This window comes from Sphaeramia orbicularis, chromosome 15 (assembly GCF_902148855.1).
Source record: "Sphaeramia orbicularis chromosome 15, fSphaOr1.1, whole genome shotgun sequence".
NCBI lineage: Eukaryota > Metazoa > Chordata > Actinopteri > Kurtiformes > Apogonidae > Sphaeramia > Sphaeramia orbicularis.
In genome coordinates, this window is record NC_043971.1 from 2563713 (window position 1) to 2582011 (window position 18299).

An 18299-nucleotide genomic window follows, 5' to 3' on the forward strand; every position below is an offset into this window, starting at 1 on the left:
TTACAGCACAGGTTCTGGAACATTCTGATTATTCAAGAGGATATGGTGAGAGCGTGTACGTGATGAAACAAAGACCCACCGAGCTGTTGCGAGATGGAGTTCCCAGATCTCGAGCCGTCACAGTGATGTTGTAGAAGCCGACGGTCTCTCGGTCCAGTTCCACGTCCTTCCTCACCCGGAGTTCTCCCTCCACCGGGGAAATCATGAACTCATCTACAAATGAACCAGACTCAGACTCAGAGCTCAGAGTAAATAGTTTTATGTACAGGGCGTCCACAAAGTCTATTTACGATTTAAAACATTTCTTACAAAAGCGTCTGATGAGAGGTTTTCATCACATTGTAGGATCATGTGGAGTCGAATCATTAGTCCATTTGTCTTCAGCGACAGATCAATTAGTGTAAATGTTGACCTTTGACCTTTTCTTTTGTTCAAAGTGCTTTTATTACATATTGAGTTATTCAGAAAAACATAATACAGTCATTAGTTTTTGTTTTTTCTTTTTTTACACTGATTTGTTTATTCATTTGCTTTTGTAATAAATGTGTTAAACTGTAAAGACACTCTATGGACACCCTGTTTTACCGTCTCCATGACAACACAGAAGCCCTACTCTGGTGATCTCCTCCGGTGATGCTGTATTCCACTTTCCCGTTGAGTCCAGAGTCTTCATCGCTGGCTCGCAGGGTCCAGACTCGAGGACCGGGCTGGCCCTCGGTCACCTCAAAGGGCCCCTCGTAGGCTCTGGGGAAGGTGGGGGTCACGTCATTCACATCCAGGACGTTCACCAGCACCTGAGACGCACGTATATTATATATATTACAAAACTAATAACTTCATTTATGTGGAAGTGATTAAGTGGACAGCAGACATACAGCTAAGGAAAAAAATAAGAGACCATTGCAAAATGATCCCTTTCTGATTTGACCATTTATAGGTATGTGTTTGAGCAAAATGAACATTTGTGTTTTATTCTCTAAACTACGGACAACATTTCTCCCAAATTCCAAATAAAAATGTTATTTAGAGCATGTATTTGCAGAACACGACACATGGTCAAAATAACAAAAAATGCAGGTGTTTTCAGACCTCAAATAATGGAAATAAAACCAGTTCATACTGATTTCTAAACAACACAAACTAATGTTGTAACTGGGTCAAAGTTCAGACATCAATATTTGGTGGAATAACCCTGATGTTCAATGACAGCTTCCATGTGTTTTGGTTCTCCTTCATTGCTGTTGGAGGACTTTATGCAGCTCCTGCCAGAGAAATTCCAGAAGCTCAGACATGTTCCATGGCTTGGACCATCCATGTTCCTCCAGAAGTTTTCACAGTGGGTTCAGGTCTGGAGATTGTCCTGGCCCTGACAGGGTCTTCATCTGTCATCCACACCTTTATGGACCTAGCTGAGGCCAGGAGCATTGTCCTGACAGAAGAACCAGTCCAACTCACAGTTTGGGAACACTGGCAGAGCAGAAGTCCAGTAGTTTTCAGTAGTTATTTTTGGATTCCAGTTACTTTTGTGGTTCTAAAAGCACTGTTTTAGCCGATTGTAAGAAGATAGTGATGGCCACAGTAGTGGTGTTTATACTTCTGCTTCTTAAATAAGACATGGATCAGGTGTTTATTCACTAGAATAAGGTGCATTTGTGTTGGAATTCAACAGATACAGGACAGGAATGGCTGTCAAACATGCAGACAAGCTGATTTCACAGGCGGTTGCAGTGGTTTCTTCATTTTTTCCAGAGCTGTAGATAATATTTCTTCAATTTGACTGAAAATTCTTCAGATCAGATTCCAGTTTAATGGTTTCCATGGATACTGCTCTGACACGGTGTTTACATCCAAAGTATTACTTTTTGATGACATGGACAAAGTAGGGATGCACTGATTAAATAAATAAATGAAAATCATCTGAGTCATTTAAGAAACAAAGATAACAATTTCACCCAAACTAACCAATGCAATGATATTTAGCCCATAATATAAAACTACATTCTGACATTAGTCGTCATTGTTTTTTATCCCAGACCCCTGTTAGAAAAGAAACAGCTGAATTCAACAGGTCCACATACTTTTGTCCATATAGTGGACTTTAGAAGTGACTGGTGAAGATCAAAATGAACCAGGAGCCAGTGGACAAGAGCCTGGAGTGGTGACATGTGATGTGTCTCAGCTGCTTTGTGTTCATTAAACCAAACTTTTCACAGTCGACATTCTGTAATTAGTTTTCACCCATTTATCAGAATACGTTCAATATCTGAGCGAACACTAGAATAAATGAATAAAGATCCTCACCGTCGTACTAGATGTCAAACGAAGAGCAGGGATTGGACACTGGTCTGTTGCCGTGACGACCAGCGCATAGTGTCCGTTACTGATCTCATAGTCCAGCTCCTTGACCGCTGTAATCCTCCCCTGAATACAAACACACACAGACGAACACATGCATGATGGGAAATCCTCACAGCCGCTGATAGAACCACTGTGTACCTTCATCATCATCATCATCATCATCATCATCATGCTCAGGTCTCACCGTGATGTTGTTGATGTGAAAGGTCTGGATCAGGTTGCCCTGGGTGATTGCGTATCTTAACGTGCCGTTCAGATCCTCGTCGGGGTCGATGGCTGTTACCGTAGCGATGGTGGCGCCCACCGTGTCCGGCCCCTCACTCAGGACGGTGACGTACTCCTCCTCTGGGAACTCGGGAGCGTTGTCGTTTTCATCCACGATCTGAACGTAGACGGTGGTCGAAGCCTGCGTGAAAAACACACACAAGTTTAGAGGGTCATGTTTTAAAACTCACAAACATGTGATTCAGTTTTTAATATTTGTGCAATAGGAGTGGATCTCCACTCCTCTCAGGTCTCATTTCTGTGTACATTTTGTTTTTAGCCATTAGGTCCTCCTCTGGCATAATTTGTACATTTTTCTCATTTTTTTCCCATTTGGTGATCATTGTGGCTGTGTTGCAGCTTTTGGCATGACGTTTGACCAGAACTTTTCTCTTTTGTTATTAGAGCTGAACTGATTAATAGATTAGGTGCTTGAAGCGAATGCGAAAATTCACGATTCGATTAATCGACTTGAATTGATTGAAGGGAAATATTCTATTGCAGTTTTCCTGAACTGAAGCTTCTTTGTGCGTCACAATAAGCGTCCGTGTGAAACACAACAGTGGAACCAATGTTTAACAGCAGAGAAACGAAGGAAACAAAGCTTTGATTCAGGAGAATTGTGGTTGAATGATTTTTTTTTTTTATCACTTTGCGTTGATTAATCCTTTCAGCTGTATTTGTTATATATTTGAAACCCTTTGTCTTTTATTCTTACGTCAAATATTAATTTTTTTGCGCTTTTCAAAAAATATATATAAATCTCTTAAACAACTTCTGCCCTGCTCAAAACTACCAAATATTCAACAGTTTTCATGATTTTCACCCTCTAAATGGCATTTTAAGGATTTGAATTCTGAACGATTTCATAATTCCTTCATGACAGATTAAAGCCTCTACAACGGACAATATTATCAACAGTGTCCACAGGTTGGACAACTATGGACCACTTTAGAATCTTTTTTTAATGATCATATGGACAGAATCTTATTTAAAAAAAACCCAGAATAACAGTAAAATAGGAGAGTATCTGTGATCATGTGACCAGGGCATCAGATACAGATGAATCCTCCAAGGGTCAGAGTAAATTATTTGCTCATTTCCTTTCGTCTTATCTGTGCTCACTGATAACTTTTTAGCTACTGACGTTTGATGGAAATGGATAAAAAAAATGAATCATATATTCTGGAAATACTTAAACATAACACACTTCTATTAAATGTCTTTAAATCTCAGTGTTCAATTATTCACAGATATGAGTGTACTGAAATAGTGTTCTTGTAGATGCAGAGGAAACTTATCAGTTTCCAGTCGACCAGGTACTGAAAGGTGTCTGAGGGTTTTCTGTGGGGACTTCCCCCTCCAGAACCAAAGGTCAAAGGTCAGAGGAGGTTGCATTTGTACAGAATATAAAACTCTCTGTGGTGAACCCCTGAGTCCGTTTCCATGACCAGAAAAGTCTGAAAACTCTTATTAATCAGATAATTGTAAAAATCAGATCTGACACGTTTAAATGTGATAATAAATAAACCCTGGTTTAGGCGCTCCAGTCCATTATCAGAAAAACTGAAGTTGTGAAAAAGGTCTATAAAGTATTCGAATTCTGAATCTACATCAGATTAAAAACACAGGGGGAATCTGGGCCAATGTTCTATAAGTTACATTTAAATGGTTCCATCTGGAATTCACAAAGCTGGAGAAACTGTAGCTGCACACTGCACATCATTTCCACATATTCTGGAAGTGCCCAAAAATGAACCGTTATGGGAAAAAAATACATAAAACCATAGAAATCCTTTTAATACCTATTTACCCTGTGATTTCAAAACCATATATTTAGGACACATTTCTCCAGACGTCAAAAATATGAATAGATACTTAAAAAAAGCAATAACTAAATGATGGATAGCACAAGAAGAACCGACAATAAATCACTGGATCGACATAACCATGTGAATTTATAGGATGGAAAGAATGACCTTTACTGTAAATTTGAAGATGGATTTTTTTGTGTAACACTGCAAGGGATGAATGAGATATGTGAAGCCTTTAAGACCCAATTTTGCAGTGATGAATGCATGAATATGAACCCAAAATGCTCTTGAGGAAATATGTTTTTGTGTTTTTATTTATACATTGATTCTTTACTTTAAAATCCTATATGCCAAGACAATAATGAACTGCTGTAAATGTTTTTTTTTTTGTTGTTTTTTTTTTTTACACCCACTCTCTGAATGTATATAGTTTGCGTATCTGTCTAATTTTTCAATGTTTGAGAAAAAGAGAACAAAAACACCCAAAAAAGGTTCCATCTTCTTTAATCCTCATCAGAACTACAGTTTTACATCATATCTGTAGTTCAGTTATGTACCACTCACTTCCATGGGACTCAGACAGATTTTCTTCTTTATAAAACCTCCATCCTGAGTCAAAAATGTGTGATTTTCTGAATTAATTTTTCAAGAAACAATGGAAAACAGACGACAATAGGAAGACATTTAGTTCGAAGCAGAAAGAGGAAATAAATCCTGTTGGAACCAAAACCACAAACCTCAGACTAAATGAAGCCGATACAAAATCACTGCAGGGGACAGAACAAATGCTGGTGAAATCCTAGAATAATAAAGCAGATCACAGACACACACTCGTGTCAGAACCAGAGGAAGTGGAACTGGAGGAAGAGTTGGAGCCTGTTGGACCGGTCCGACCAACGGACCAGAACGCCCAGGCAGAGGCTGTAAGACAGGTTCTGGAGTTTCAGTGTGTGTGTGTGTGTGTGTGTGTGAGACAAACTAAAGGCTAGGGGTGTTAGAAAATATCGGTTCTGCAGTATATTGCGATATTTAATTTCACGATACTGTATCAATATTAAAAAGTGCAGTATTGATATTAAAAAAAACCAAAAAAACAAAAAAACACAACAGCAAAAAAGAGGAAAAAATAAAAAAAAAATAAAAACATATATATATATATATACAAATTTATTTATTTTTAAAATTTATTTTTTTTTTTTTTTCTTACAGGTTTAATCGACTCAAACCCTTCTAAAGGTATTCCAGTTTCAGATTTGGAATCAGTCTGATTTGGTCAAGATCAGACAGCTTTCCTCCTTTAGCAGAAGAAAATGTTATTTTTCTTATAAAGTGTCATAAACCAGATCAGGTCAGTTCTGTCTCATAAATGCAAAAGGCGTCATTATCGACCGCCATTAAACTAAACACAATCCTGACTAAATACTGACATGAATTAACATATGTTCTGTTGTCAAAACAATTCAGAATAAATGCTATTTTTTAATTTAAAAAAGAAGAAGAAAAAAACCCAAGCAGCAAAAATTTAAAAAATAAAATTTCTTCTTCTTACAAATTTCACTTAAAAATTCTACTGGAGTGATTACATGTTTTCCCTCCAGTAGCTGCAAAACTTTTTTTTTTCTTCTTCTTGTTTTTTTTTGTCTGTTCAGTGTATTTATTCCTCCGGGTACAACAAAGAATCTTAATTATTTAAAAAAAATATATCATTTTAACCTCCTCAGACCCAGCTATGGGTTTTCTGTCCACTTTGTGAACAAGAGTTTCACAACTTTATACAAAAAAAAAGACAAAAAGAAAACTGTCCACCACAAAGGACAATCCATAAAAATTTTAAAAACTGCATCTGAAAAAACTGTTGCATCATGATGTTTCCACTATAGGCACTGATTTAATAAAAAACAAAAAAAAGCTGGTACTTTGCTGACATTTCCTGGGTCTGAGGAGGTTAAACTAAACCCAATCCTGACTAAATCTTGACATGAATTAACATATGTTCTGTTGTCAGAATAATTCAGAATAAATGCGATTTTTTTATCAAAAAAAAAGAAGAAAAAAAAAACCCCAAGCAGCAAAAATAGAAAAAAAAAAGTTTTCTTCTTCTTACAGATTTCACTTAAAATTCTACTGGAGCGATTACATGTTTTTTCCTCCAGTAGCTGCCAAACTTGTTTCTTTTTTGTTTTTGTTCAGTGTATTTATTCGTCTATAATCTTAATTATTAAAAAAAATATTGTTTTAAGTGATACATTTTCTACTTCTGTCTCTTTAATGAGGACAACTACTTTCATGGCCATAGAACATCATGAACTGACGGAGATGAAGTGTGTGTGTGTGTGTGTGTGTGTGTGTGTGTGTGTGTACAGGGGGAGGAGCCTGAGTCCTTTTGCCTCCAAACATCCACAGATCCAGGAGTCAAAGTTGAAGACGCGCACGCTGCGGTGCGTCCTGGTCCAGTGTCTCCGTGTAGTTTTCACGCTGAACGGACACTTTTATTTCCCACGGAGCTTCCGTTTGTTGTTTCCACGTCTGTTCCCCTTCTGCCCTGAACATCCACGGCATCATGCGGTGTGGGAGTCCACTGTGGACACGTCTGGTGTGGGTTTGCGCCGTCCTGCTGCTCGGACCTGGAGGAGGTAAGTCCACGGCCCGTCCTCCTCCTGCGTGTCCGTGACTTTAGTCCGGGATAAAATAAGTCACGTGTTGGATGTTGACATGAATAATGACAGCGTTTAGGTCACAAATCCTCGGTTTTCTGCGAGTAGAATTCACTATTTTCGTACCGTGGCGCAAACTTTTTACGCGTGTTGGTGTCTCCGTTTCACTCCTTCGCTCACAGCTGCAGAAAGCTTTTATTTATTTATTTATTTATTTATTATTACAGAGTGAGTTAAAAACATCTTGCCAAACTTCTGTTATTGTTTAGAACATCTGGTGTGAAGCTGTGTAAAGCCCCTCCCAAAAAAAGACGCAGCGAAACGCACCTTTTACGCACATTTATAACCGCAAGTTCAACTCTTTAGGGATGGTTTGGAGTTTTAAAGAAACGGGCACATGTCGGAAACCCTGTAAAAGTTACATTTTTACGCAGACGTCAGATGGGTTTGGATACAAATGATCCGCATAAGTGCACCTTTTCCGCGTGTTCGTGTCTCGTGCAGAAAGCTGTTTTTACCTCCGCCAAGGACGTAATGTTTTTGCCAGGGTTTGTTTGTTTGCAACATAACTGAAAAAGTTATGGACGGATTTGGATGAAATTTTCAGGAAATGTTTATACTGGCACAAGGAACAACTGATTACATTTGGGTGGTGATGGGGGGGCGCTGATCTGCTTTGGTGGAGGTCTGTGCTCTCCAAGTGCTTTTCTATTTTTTTTTATTTTTATTTTTTTCCAAAGTGAGTTAAAAACATCTTGTCAAACTTGTGTCAGTGTTTGGAACATCTGGTGTGAAGCTGTTTAAAGCCCCTTCCAAAAAAAGACGCAGCGAAACGCACCTTTTACGCACGTTTACAACCGCAAGTTCAACTCTTTAGGGATGGTTTGGAGTTTTAAAGAAACGCGCACATGTCGGAAACCCTGTAAAAGTTACATTTTTTCGCAGGCGTCAGCTGGGTTTGGATGCAAATAATCCGCAAAAATGCACAAGTTCTGTTACAGTTTAAGAGAAAGTCTGCGTTTCCGCGGAAGCTGCGTGCGTGTGTGAGGAGCTTAGTCGTGGTTAAAGTTGCAGAATGTGATCCCGGTGCAGACAGAGGAGCAGCAGCTGTTGCCTCCGGGCTGCAGGCTCCTGCACTTCAAACACACTTCAAACCTCTGAGGTGATCGGTTTTCAGGTTTAGGCTTTGGCCTGTTTGGATAAGGCCGTCATGGCAGAAGTATTTACTGGACCTGAAGGATGCTGGGTATTTTAGGAACACGTGAATGGACAGAATGGTTTAATAAGAAGGAGAATTCCGTGGATAAACTGAGTCTTTCTTTTTTTGTGTGTTTTTAATGCGTAAAGTGTTCCTTCCAGTTGGTGTTCTGAGTGTCTGTTCCACTGTGGGCTCTTCTGAGTCTTTTGTTTGTGGTTTCCTTCCTTTAAGCTCGTATTAGACCCAGGAAATATCAGCAAAGTACCAGCTTTTTAAAATTTTTTTATTTATTATTATTATTATTATTTTTTATTAAATCAGTGCCTATATTGGAAACATCGTGATGCAACAGTTTTTTCAGATGCAGTTTTTAAATTTTTTATGGAATGTCCTTTGTGGTGGACAGTTTTCTTTTTTTTGAATAAAGTTGTGAAACTCTCGTCTACAAATGTGGACAGAAAACCCACAGCTGGGTCTGAGGAGGTTAAACAGGACAGGTGTAGTGTTCCAGGTTGGAGCACTGGTGTTAATTTCCACCTGTAGACCCTGGGCAGGCTGGTGTTATTATTAAAAAAAAATACACACTATTTAAAAACTAAAAGATACATTAAAAAGATTCATTAAAAAATACATTTCTATAACTCTATATAAAAAATTAATTCACATCCAAACATTCACTCTCACACAGTTTAACTCACTTCCCAAAGGGTTCTAAAGGCAATATTGTCCAGACCACAAGGGGGCAGTGTGTCTAGACCATAAACAATACAATGAAAAAAAACGGTCATCTTATTTGTAGAATCATAAAGTTAACCTCCTCAGACCCAGATATGGGTTTACTGTCCAGCTTTGGGGACAAGAGTTTCACAGCTTTGTACAAAAAAACAAAACAAACAAACAAAAAAACCCCAAAACTGTCCACCACAAAGGACATTCCATTTAAAAAAACAAAACAAAAGCATCTGAAAAAACTGTTGCATCGTGAATTTTCCAACATAGGCAATTATAGAACTAAAAAAAGCCTAAACTTGTCTTTTCCTGGGTCTCAGGTCGCCTGTCCACCTATCCGGTTTTCTCAGTGTATTTAAAATACTGAGAACACCGTCTGGAATTGGTCCAATCACTGTGAAATATGTACAGTTTATTCTATATTGACCAATCACAAGTCTGGGGGGGGGGGGGGGGGTGTTTCACAATGGGTTCGACTTCTTTTCGCCAAGTCAAAGTCAGTTTTAAAATGTCTTTAAACTGTTGTCGGTTGTTTACTTGATTCAAACATAAGGATGGGATTACAGATTACACCCTGTATTCTTAAGTGACAGTAATCACATCGATCTTATCTGTGATTGGTTTACTCTGCGCCTGTTAGTCCCGCCTTCATATTTGGATTCAAGCCCCGCGATTCCAGACAGATTTAGAATAGAAGAATTTATTGTCATTGCATTGTACAATAAAACGAAATTGAAAAGTTCTTCACTAGTCATTCACTCCCACACAGGCCGATATCAAATAAATAAATAAATAATAAATAAATAAATATTTCTCATCGAGAAAGACGGATGGTCAGGCTAGGTCTCAGGAGGTAAAATATCATCTTAATAAAACCATATTAAAAAAAATAAAAACAATCAAAATGCATTTCAACTTTAGCCTAATTTTGAGGCTAAATAAAATCAATCTTAAAAAAAAAAAAAAAAAAAAATATCGAGATACTTTTTTTTTCATAATTCATGCATGAAAGGACTAGATTCAACATTCAAGGTGTTTTATTGTCATGTATAGAGAAAAAAAAACTGTTTCCCTGGGCAATGAAAATAGTACTTTTCATCCACACTATAAAAATAGACGTGGAATAATTTAACTAGGAAATTAAAACAAACAAAAGTGACATTTAACCCTTTAGAACCTGATGCGTCACCGCTGACACCCTGTGCATTCACACTTTAAATGGCTGCAACTCTGTCACTGTTTGTGCTATTGGAGCAATTTCAACAGTTTCTGAAACCTGAGACTTTGGGCTTTATAGGTTTTATTTGGTCATTACGGTAATTTCACTCACGTTTGTACTAGAAGCTGGAGACGAAGCTATTTTAGCAGAATTATAATATGCAGTAAATTGTACATGACTGCTAGATTTACAAGTGTGTATTTGTGTTTATCTGTACAATAACTGTGTTTATGTGTTGTTTCTGTTTTTGTTCATGTCTTTTTTTTTTCTTCTTTTTTTCTTTGGATTCTGTGACTCAGGGAAACGCTCAAGGATTCCAGTGTACCTATACCGCCATGTATCTGTGCAAATGGCAAATAATGTCTATTCTAGATTTTAAAAGTTGTAAGTGCTCTGGAAAAATGGGTAAAAAGACTCAGTCACAGCATAATTTCTAACCTTTTTAGAGTCAAAATAAGAAAAAAAGTCCATACAGATGACTTTAGGCAGAGGGTTTAAAGGGTTAAGAATGGCATGTAATAGACGATGTGGTAAACGTGACAAACAGTGAAATAATCAGCGTCCTTTTCCCTCCTGGTCCTGATAAGAGTTGAACTCCTTTTAGGACAATAGCAGCTCATTGAACTCCAACAGGATGTTTTTACTCCGTTCTTGATCACTTTCTCCTGGACTTGAGCACATGATGCATTGATCTCCTGTTCCAAAACGGGTAAATCTATATTCAAGCACAAGGGATTCATGATGGTTTAAACTTTAAAGGGTCGGTGTGTTTGAGGGAAGGGGTATTTTTGACATTCTGACATGACAGTGTTGAAGCTGTTTTTTTTCTTTTTTCGGCGAGTCAGAAAAAGAAAAAAAAAACAAACACCCCCTCATGTGGCCTTCCTGGAGGTGGAAAGAATGATTAACGAACAGTCCAAGGGTTTGACATTGAGCTCCACTGTTAAAGCCTTGACTGAATGCAAAATCTGTGTGATTTATCTGTAAATATAAAAAAAAAAAACCAAAACTTGAAATTTAATATATTAGCAACAGTATGACAATATTTGTATAGTGTTAAAAGTATATGGATGGTAAAAAAAAAAAAAAAACACCACATTTAGGGTTGATACTTAATATAATTTACATGATACATAAAATATATGTATAAGTGTTTAGGGTTAGTGTTATTTAGACAGTTAAATAAAATATTATCATTGTTTAACTTGATGTTCTAATGTTGGAAATAACTGTCATCTTGCTGAACTGCACTCGTTTTCTTTTTCTTTCACAAGTTTTCATCTCATTCCATCTTTTAAGGCTGAGTATTACAAAGATTGGTCATTTATCATCAGTATTTCATCATGATTTTAACCCAGTTTATTTAAATCCAGGTTAAAGACCCACCTGTTCTTACTCTTTTTTTATTCATCAGTTCAGATCTGCACTGTTCCTTTCAAGCTAAAAGTTTTTATCTGTTTTATCTGCTTGTCTGTTTTATCTATTTATCTGATTTTTTTTCTGTTTGTTTTTCTCATGCCTATACTTTTTATTGCTTCCATGCTTTTAATATTCTATGTAAAGCACTTTGAATTGTCTTGTACATGAAATGCGCTATAGAAATGAACCTGCCTTGCCTTTGTTTCCGCTCTAAGTTGATACTGCTTTGAATATTTGCTCTTTTACTTTAATAACACTGTCTTTTGGGGGTTTTTTTTGCAAAAGGACAAATATACGCACGTGTCATTTCCAAATGATATTTCGGCGTCATTATTGCTGAATTTGTTGGTGAAATCGTGTTGTAAAACACACTCACGTAGGCGTCGTTACACAACCTTTTAGTGTTAACGCTGACGTAGGTTTAGAGGAAGAAGAAGAGGAAGAAGATTCAGTTACTTTAAACAAATAAGTGCAACAGAAAACTGGATGTAAGTGAGCAGATCTGAGCACGGTGACCCACGGCGTCGACCCGTAACCGCTTCCTCTGTGACGAGTTCTTCATCGACTCCACACTTTAATGCATCCTGTTGTTCAGGTGTTGATGGTGATAAACCCACAGACCGAAACTGCTGCTTAGTATCGACTACAGGTGACGATCCTCGTGGTTTCATCAGCACCAGGCTTTTCCTGACTCAGAAGGAGGCAGATGTGGACCACGCCTCCACGCACCACATTTACATCCTCTAATTCTAATTAGACGATTGAAGAAAATTACCATTATCATATTAAAACAGGACTTAAGACCTTTTACTGTGAAGTTACCAAACAAATACTTCTTCAAATGAGCAAAATCAGCAAATATACTATATGTTATAAAGCAGGGGTGTCAAACATCAGGCCTGTGGGCCAAAACCAGCCCGCTAAAAGGGTCCAGTCTGGCACATGCACCGTAAAAACAAACCTTTAGAATTTATTCAATAAAGTGAGCTAACAATTTGCACTCATTTTGGTTGAGTAGATTTTACCCCATATTTGGAATAAAATGTGACTAAATTTAACAGCTATAACACACTAAAAGAAATGAGGTAAAATCCACCTAACATATCCCAATACAACACAACAAATTACTCATAAAAAGTGAGTAATATAAACCCTCAATTGTTAATAGGAATATGTTCATCCACTTAATTTAGGGCAGGGAGGATCAACCTAAGTATTGATAGTATCCATACTAAGGCGTGTGTTAGTGATGTGACGTTCATGAACGAATCGAATCTTTTGAACAGCTCTTTGAAACAAACGATGGGAACCGAGTCTTTGTAAAGAGCCGTTCATTTTTAAAAATTTTTTTTTTTTTCTTTTTAAGGAGGGAGTGTCCGATTGCCTGTCAATTTAGCGTCACTGGGGAGGCATTGGCTTTATATACAGAGTAGAAGTGAGAGAACTCCTGATGTGGTATCATTTTGATATTTACATTAGAGATATCAGGTATTTTGCAATGTTACTTGAAGTATTTTATTTGCACTACAGTTTTTTTTAGGTATTTAAGTACTGTAATTGCAGTAATTAATCACTGTTGTGTTTTGTGCAATTATTTTCCCGTTTGTTTACTCACATTTATTGTTCTTGTTCTGAGAATGTCACTACAGTTCAGGTATTTAAGTAACTGCAGTGATTAATCACTGTTGTGTTTTGTGCAATTTTTTCCGTATGTTTGCACACATTTATTGTTCTTGTTTTGAGGAGAATAAAATGTTATTTCAGAAGAAAATGTTTTATTTTCTTCTTCATTTTTAGCCTACAGACTGGTCCACACAATGTACCGTCATGTTTTTGGTCCAGTTCCATCATTTGTCTAATGTCACCTCTCATGTTTTATGATTTAGCCCACACATTTGAACTAACTATTCTTTTTTACAGTAAGATAATATTTACTGCCGCACCAATTAAACACCTTTAAAACGGAATGTCAATCATCACATGTAGCCTATTTAGTCATTAAAACATTGGTGTTTCAAAATAATGCAAAAACATAAAAGAGCCAGTCTGTTGAACGGCTCTTTTCAGTGAACGGCTCCTGATTGAACGACTCCTTTCAAAGAGCCAACAGTCCCATCACTAGCGTGTGTGTATTGGTATTGGATCAATACTAGCGTGATGAGATCGATACTTTTGTCGCAGTTTCTCTTCTATACATCCAGCAAATCACTTGAATTTCCTCTCAGAGCACCTTTCACAGCACTTGTATGGAACACCTTTACAGAGAATAATGAAACAAAGAAGCAACTGAGCTCATGGTGCAAGAATATGCAACTCAACAGAAATATTCATTCAACAAAAAACTAATCAAAACAGTCAAACACACCACAACTGTGCTATATATAAAAAGAACAACACTCCTTATCAACTCAGAACACTGGAAAACACATAAAAACTGTCCCAACTAGTTTGTCCCAATGCATGCTGGGAAACTCCCCCCAGCTGCTCCTCACTTCACAATATTACGGGGTGGATTTTATTATGTTATTTTAAGTAGCAATTGTTACTGTGAACAAATAGGTAGACTTTAACCAGTCAGAACAGATTTCACTGGCTGACTATTAATGATGATTAAAATGGAACTGATTTCCATAGTTTGTATTTACCAACCCCCAAAACCCTTTTTCACAGTGTGGGATGGATTTGTGACATGGGTGCTTCTATGAAACTGGGTTCATTTTGGGATCTGGCACTTTTCCAGCTTTTTTAGACCCAATACTAAACGAGAAATTTCAACATATTTCCCCCCAGGATGGACCTAATGATGACCTCAGATTAAGGCAAAAAAAAAAAATGATACTCTTGCTCTAAGCCATCTCATAATTAATTAATTTTTAATAAAATATTGGGGCCAAAAATAGGACCCGAATATGGACATTAAAGCTACCTAGGTTTCAAAAACATGTCTGTAAATGGTCGTCTATAGACTATAAATAAAGACGCTGTGATAAATGTGTCGATCCTAGTGGTTTTTCTAATCGAGACGTGTGGGTTTTAGGGTTAGGGTTAGAACTACGCAGATGTGGACCACGCCTCCACACATCACATTTATATCCTCTAATTCTAATTAGATGATTGAAGAAAATGACAATTATCATATTAAAACAGGACTTAAGACCTTTTACTGTTAACAAATACTTCTTCAAATGAGCAAAATCAGCAAATATACTATATGTTATAAAGCAGGGGTGTCAAATATAAGGTCTGTGGGCCAAAACCGGCCTGCTAAAAGGGTCTAATCTGGCCCATAGGATAGATTTGTCAAATGCAAAAATGACACTGAAGATATTAACAATAAATGGTGTTAAAAATATTTTAGTTCAGGTTCCACATACAGACCAATATGAGCTGAAATGGACCAGACCAGTAAAAAACAACCAGAAAAACCTCTAAATAATGACAAATCCAATTGTTTCTCTTTGTTTTATTGTAAACAAAGGAAAATGACAAGAAAATGTTAATTTTATATTTTCCTTTAAGTTATTTATCACTCTTTATTATAATATCCTTTGCATTTTTCGGTGAAAATCAGGTAGTCTCCTATATTTAATTCACTGATCATGTAGATGTCCATGAAAGATTAGAATAAGGAGGGGAGCGCAGAAATGCTGAGCCCCGTGGATTTGTCATGTTTGTCCCCCTCCCTTTATGGGGGTGGGGGTGGGGGGGGCGATCAATGTTGAAGATGAATATGAGGACCGCTGCTGATCATCTGGTGAGCTAAAACACCCTGAACCTGCAGTAACAGAAAGCATCAATAAGGACACGGTTATTATCGTTGATGAAAACTAACGAAATGACGAAAACTAGAATTGAAAAAACATTTTCGTTAACCGAAATAAATAAAAACCATAACTAAAAGAAAAAAACGATAACTAACTGAAACTGTATTGTGTGTTTACAAAACTAACTAAAATGTATAAACATTCTGGATAAAATTCCCTTAGTTTTCGTCTTTGTCAATGTCGGATTGATATGAAATAGATTTATTTCGCTCAAGCAATTTTATCTGCTGGCACCATATGATATTTAATGGTCCGTCACTTGTGTTCACTTGTGGTTTCCAGTCGTCTTCTGGTCCCCACTCTACCTGGAAACATGGAGACTAAAGTTGGGAGAAAGCAGCAGAGTCCTGTCTGGGATTTATTTGAATACGACCACAGAGAAGAAGAGAAAAGAGACGACTAAACTACAACTAAACTAAAACTAAGCATTTAGAAAAAAATGAAAACTAATAAAAACTAGCAAACCTGCTCTAAAAATGAATTAAAACGAACTGAATTAGAGAAAAAAAAAGTCAAAACTAAATAAAACTAAACTATACTGAAAAATCCAAAACTATTAGAACCTTGATCAGGTCCATGTGTGCATTTACTCGTGTCTTTTTCCTCTGATTCAAGCAGAAACTAAACATTCTCACTGAACTCCCAGAGTCCAGGATGTGCTGCTGAAGAGCTGGGTTAAGAAAGCTGTCAGACGCAACGTGTCCTAAACAGGTGGTGTTCAGGCTTAAAACAAAAGAGGGTCTGTTTCTGGGCCCTGAGGGGCTATCAGGATCCTGAGAACCCAGATCTGAGGAGGAAGCCTAGATGTATAATAGAGTCAAAACACAGATGTGTGCTGCGCCTCCTGTTCCAGACACACAGCAGAAGCTCACACACACCGTCTACTTTTACCTGCTTCCAACCACATCAAGGCCGTTCAGATGATGTCGACACGCTAATAAACACCGACTCCTTGGCAGCGAGAACGCACCGACTAATGATACCGACTCTGAAAACACTGAGAAAAGTCAGACTATTTCAGCTTCACATCTTTAAGCTCAGTTTTAAGATTCAGATTTTTCATATGAAAGTCATGTTTTTTAAGAGTTTCTATCGGTTTAAGTTCATAAAACTGGGCCAGAACTGATGATTATTTTGAATTTTTATGATTTTCTCAATTAAATGTTTGTGGTTTGGTTCATAAAACGTCAGAAAACAGTGGAATAAAGTTGCCTAAAGTTAAAAAAAAAAGACATCCACAAGTCTAAAATAATCACTGTTCACTGTCATAAAGGAGTAAAAAAATGAAAAGCTATTGAAGTTTAAGAAGCTGGAATCAGTAAAACTTGGCAAAATAGCTTGTGTCAACATGATATCATGAATTATATACAGATAAGATGCCATTTTTAATTTTATCTGTAGGTATTCTAAGCTTTCCATGTGTATGATCACACCGCGTAAAGTAACGCAATTAGCAGTTACCACAATTAGCAGTTAGGGTTAGGGCTAGCGATTTGCATGATTAGCAGTTAGCGCGATCAGCGGTTAGGGTTAGGTGTAGGGTTAGTAGTTAGCAGTAAGTGCAATTAGTGGTTAGGGCTAGCGATTAGCATGATTAGCAGTAATCGTGATTAGCAGTAAGGGTTAGCTGTAGGGTTAGGGCTAGCGATTAGCAGTTAGCGCAATTAGCGGTTAGGGCTAGCGATTAGCATGATTAGCAGTAATTGTGATTAGCAGTTAGGGTTAGGTGTAGGGTTAGGGTTAGTGATTAGCAGTTAGTGCAATTAGCAGTTAGGGTTAGGGCTAGTGATTAGCATGATTAGCAGTTACCATGATTAGCAGGTAGAATTAGGGCTAGCGATTAACACAATTAGCAGTTACCGCGATTAGCAGTTAGGTTTAGGTGCAGGGTTAGGGCTAGCGATTAGCACGATTAGCGGGATTAGCAGTTAGGGATAGGTGTAGGGTTAGGGTTAGCAATTAGCAGTTAGCGTGATTAGTGGTTTGGGTTAGGGCTAGCAATTAGCATGATTAGCAGTTAGCGCGATTAGTGGTTAGGGGTAGGGTTAGCGGTTCCGGATATGTAAACTGGAGATCTTGGCATACATTGAGATGTGATCAAATGGCGTTGAAAATACATACGTATAACACGCCACATGCCATAAGAGCTGGGAAGACATACAACGCGATTTCATGAAATCAATCTGCTTGTGTTCAACTACCATTACAGCTGTAGTTTGAGATAAAGGTCGATTCATGGATAATTTTGTCAACATGTGTTTGAGATGGTGTTTCTATATTTTACAGTTACTTTACCTTCAAACTCCGGATTTGGACCAGTAGTAGATTTTAAAGGCTACTTTAGAGCAAGAAAACAGCAAATTATTTGCAAATACCCTCTAAACTTACTCTGTATCAGAAAGTGTAAAACGGATGCTAAATAGATACATCTGAGTCAGTGAATGTCAAACAAATGTAGAAATAAATGGAAATGAACTGTAAAGGTAATTTTTTAGCCACTATTTTTCGTTGAATTCACTATTTTCCATTTAGAGGCTTATACATTAGTGATCTCTGATGATACTGATAAATATTCTATTCTACTCTAAACGTCAGTTCAATCAGTTTCAATCAGTTTTGTCTGAGGAACTGTATCTGATTCTCTAAGACAGTCGAGGGGGAAGGAAGGGCGGGTGTGAAAGCCGAGGGGAGATGGGCTTCCTGCCCCCCCCGCCCAGTAACAGGAACAGTTTCACTTTAATGGCCCTCCCTGGTCTTCCTGAGGGGGTACGTTGTCCAAACCGTGGCGTCTGACACAGGAAGTGGCCGTAGTATCTATGC

General features: G+C 37.6%; 2 protein-coding genes across 3 annotated transcripts in view; one reads left to right on the forward strand and one right to left on the reverse strand.

The window, feature by feature from the left end:
* cdh23 (cadherin-related 23) overlaps window positions 1-18299 on the reverse strand; it is a 166055-nt gene that overhangs the window by 45659 nt on the left and 102097 nt on the right. Inside the window, exons 24-27 of the mRNA XM_030155673.1 lie at window positions 2543-2764; window positions 2302-2421; window positions 614-794; window positions 80-213 (exon numbers count right to left, since the gene is read on the reverse strand). Of these exons, the coding sequence (XP_030011533.1) occupies window positions 80-213; window positions 614-794; window positions 2302-2421; window positions 2543-2764 (657 nt within the window). The remainder of the gene's footprint in view (window positions 1-79; window positions 214-613; window positions 795-2301; window positions 2422-2542; window positions 2765-18299) is intronic.
* The window catches only part of vsir (V-set immunoregulatory receptor), a 30107-nt gene continuing 18661 nt past the window's right edge, over window positions 6854-18299 (forward strand). The window contains exon 1 of one of the 2 annotated variants that reach the window (XM_030155675.1): window positions 6854-7069. In XM_030155675.1, coding sequence (XP_030011535.1) covers window positions 6997-7069 — 73 coding nt within the window. In that variant the 5' untranslated portion in view covers window positions 6854-6996. The remainder of the gene's footprint in view (window positions 7070-18299) is intronic. The other variant, XM_030155676.1, reaches the window with a different exon arrangement.